The sequence below is a fragment of the Alexandromys fortis genome, unplaced genomic scaffold (genome assembly GCF_014885135.2).
Source record: "Alexandromys fortis isolate MF-2015 unplaced genomic scaffold, M_Fortis_MF-2015_v1.1 scaffold_7, whole genome shotgun sequence".
Taxonomy (NCBI): domain Eukaryota; kingdom Metazoa; phylum Chordata; class Mammalia; order Rodentia; family Cricetidae; genus Alexandromys; species Alexandromys fortis.
Genome location: NW_026067920.1, coordinates 17,164,222 through 17,167,425, shown reverse-complemented (window position 1 = coordinate 17,167,425; position 3,204 = coordinate 17,164,222). Strand labels below are relative to the sequence as shown.

General features: G+C 50.8%; 1 protein-coding gene across 3 annotated transcripts in view; it reads right to left on the bottom strand.

The window, feature by feature from the left end:
- Positions 1 to 2,646, bottom strand: part of Vstm2a (V-set and transmembrane domain containing 2A) — a 28,473-nt gene extending 25,827 nt beyond the window's left edge. For all 3 annotated transcript variants that reach the window (XM_050141271.1, XM_050141272.1, XM_050141270.1), the window contains exons 1-2: positions 2,325 to 2,646; positions 360 to 526 (exon numbers count right to left, since the gene is read on the bottom strand). In XM_050141271.1, the coding sequence (XP_049997228.1) occupies positions 360 to 526; positions 2,325 to 2,403 (246 nt within the window). In that variant the 5' untranslated portion in view covers positions 2,404 to 2,646. The remainder of the gene's footprint in view (positions 1 to 359; positions 527 to 2,324) is intronic.
- Between the last annotated feature and the right edge of the window lie 558 nt (positions 2,647 to 3,204).

The following is a 3,204-nucleotide window of genomic DNA, read 5'->3' as shown; positions in this document are numbered from 1 at the left end:
GGGGGGGGGGGGGGGGGGGGGGGGGGGGGGGGGGGGGGGGGGGGGGGGGGGGGGGGGGGGGAGAAGGAAGGCTGGTGAAGGGTGCTCTGGTCTGTACCAGAGATAACATTGCCTGTTTGAACAGTTCCATAGCACCGGGTATTAAGAGCTGGTTAATTCCGGTCTAAATCGGAAAAGTACCCTGCTAGTGGGACTTCCTAGGTGCTTTTAACTTACTGTAACCAGGACAAATTCAGCCTTGCTCACTCTCATAGATCAGGGAAGGCTCCCTTGGACTGCTGGGCCCTGGAGCTGGTGAGAAATGCACCGAACTAAGAAACCAACGTGCGGGGGCTCTGTGGGCTTTACGTCATGGCTACCTGAGAGCCAGCCGCCTCGGTCCCATGCTCCAGGTCCTCTGGTCCCCGAAGGAACCACCATTGGATCTCCAGGTACACTGAAGCGGAGCCGCTTTGGAAAGCACAGGACATCTCCACATTTTGTCCCTCGGTCGCAGTCACGTTCCGCGGAAACTCGGTAAATTTTGCTGCAAGACAGAAACGCATCATTCTGGCGTATCTAGATATTACCAGCTTTGCCGATGTATCTTTCCTGGAGAACTCGACACAAGTTTTTGTTTGTTTGGTCTTTTTTCGTGGGCCTTGAAAGGTGAAAATAAAATCAGCAATAACAACCCTTCTGACATCTCCGCAGGGTTCCCTGTCCCTCCTTGCTTTGCCTCTGCGTGCCTTGTTCTTGGTATCATGCCTACATCACTTTGGTGTTGATCAAGTGCAGATAATGGAAAGGTTAACGAGCTTGCCAATAGCTCTCCTCTGCTAGCCAAGTTGCCCAGAGTTAGAGCCAAACATCTTTTGTCAGATTGCAGCATTACCTAAAACTTACTGAGAGATCCAGGGAGGTGCAATTTAGACCGTCTTTCCAGTCGATATACCAGAAAGCCTCTGGATTCTTAAGTTTCTAAACCCTCTATGATTAACCGGGGTGTTCCCTGTTAGAAATGGGTGGTGTGTAAATATCAAAACCTACATCTTAATCTGTCAAAATAATGGTTAGAAATTTTGTTTTGGAGCCTAAGTAGGGAAACAAGTTGCACACTACCTAAGAGGTGTACGGTTTCATCTCTGCAAGTTAACCTTCACGTTTGTTCCCTTCAAGGCATATAAATTGACATATGTCAGGGGACATAAAAATCATAATCCATGTTTAGCTCAGGTCAAAGATGATTGGAAAGACACTATAAAGACTCTGGCTAACCCTTTGGCTAACCTTGGCACTGCCAGCTTGGAAGATTAATAGACCCGTGTGAGAGTTATAAAAATAAACCGCCCCCTCCTCCTCAGGGCATTCCTTGAACATGGGATGATGTTTTTCCTGCTAACTAGATGACTGTTCTTAGCCTGTCTAAGGGGCACTTTGCAAAGAGCTGATGGCTCTCTAGAAGGAGCCTTCTATTTGTGGTTGATAGAAGGGCACAACCACAAGGCACACATATGAAAGGAGGGTCGCTGAAAGGATGGCAGGGATGGTTTCAGCCACTTTCTCTTCATTACTTAAAGACAGTGAATCTGGATGTCTCTTTTCACTATTTTATGAAATCCCCAAGGGGACGGATTATGTTTCAAGGGAATAGACACTATCAGAAGGCAGCCTATCTGAATAGGGTTTTCTGCTCACATCGGCCAGCAAAGTGGGGTTATTTCTGCTCACAGAAGTGATGCAGTCTCCAGGAGGCCAAAACTGTGATCTGCTCATGGTGCTGAAGCATCCACTGCAGCCTGCAAAGTCCTGAACAACTGGGCCCAGCAGGCAGCTGCTGCTTATGATGCAATTAGGACCTCCTTGTGGACTCTGGTAAATAGGCATTGGAAAGAAGTCACAGGGACCAGAGAAGGGGACTAAAGCTTTTTGCCTACAGGGAAGCCCCTTCCAACCAGCAGCTCTGCATTAGTAATGACTGTATGTGCATGAGTGATAGCCCTGTTCATGCACATGGAACACACACACACACACACACACACACACACACACACCTGTGTATGTGCTCACCAAGGAACTCACCCCATTGCCAGTCTGGTGTCTATTAGATTTTCTTTGAAACCTGGTTAGCTTGCGATTTAATAAACTTTGAAGGAAATTTAAGGAAAAAAAAAAAGCCAAGCCGAACACTAGTCATACTACCTAACACTGTTGGCTTGCTTTGAGCCACTCTCAAGCCTTCTGTCCATTCTTCTAGTTGGTACAACACACACACACACACACACACACACACACACACACATACACACACAGCACCACATACACACTACAAGCAACGGACTTACCTTGAGAAGAAAGCCCTTGCTGTACATATAACACGGAAAAGAACACAAATCCAACAGACGCCAAAAAGATCCCCATCATGCCAAAGGAGGGAGGCACATCCGTGTAGTCAAGAGCCCCCAAACCTAAAAAGACAGGCAAGCAAGCTTGTTCACCGGCTGCTTTCAGAGCTCAGGGCGCGACACTGCATGCATGCTGCCGCTCTCGGCGTAGATTGGCTTGGGCACAGGGGATTGCGACTGGCGAGGATTGGACCAAGCTGGCTGGGATCTGGAGACTTCAGGCGCAGACCCGGGCTGCCACGCTGCGAAGTGTCTCCGCCGGCGACTGGCTGCTTCCGCTACCTGGCAGCTCGTCCCACGTCAGCCGCTCGGCTTGCGTGCTCGTCGCCCTCCCCACGCCCAGCGAGCCGGCGGCGAGTGGAGCGGGCGCGGGGCGGCGCGGACTGGGCTCGCGCGGCGCCCAACTTTGCCTCTAATGGCTGCGATGATGCCTTTAACTCTGTGCGCGCCGGGGTTGCGCACCTGCCGGCCGGGAGGCCCTGCCAGACCTCTGCGCTCCTGTCCGCTTTTATCCCCATTAGCGGGCTTGGGCTTCGCCGGAGCAGATGGCTTTGTGCAAAGAGGACAGGACAAATACAGGGTCCTGGCGTTTGCTCAGGGTTAGGAGCAAGGGATTTGAGAAGGAAGTTGAGGCATTGTTAAAGACGGAGGAGGGATGGGATGGGTTGGGAGTGACTGCTTTGGGGCGATGAACACAGCCCTTGGAGGGAAATGCTGCTTAACCAGTTATTAACTGCTCCAACTAGAGCGATCACATGCTATTATTTCACCAGGATGTATTGTGAGCAGCTTGCAGCCCAGCAGAGGCCATTCGTTCAGG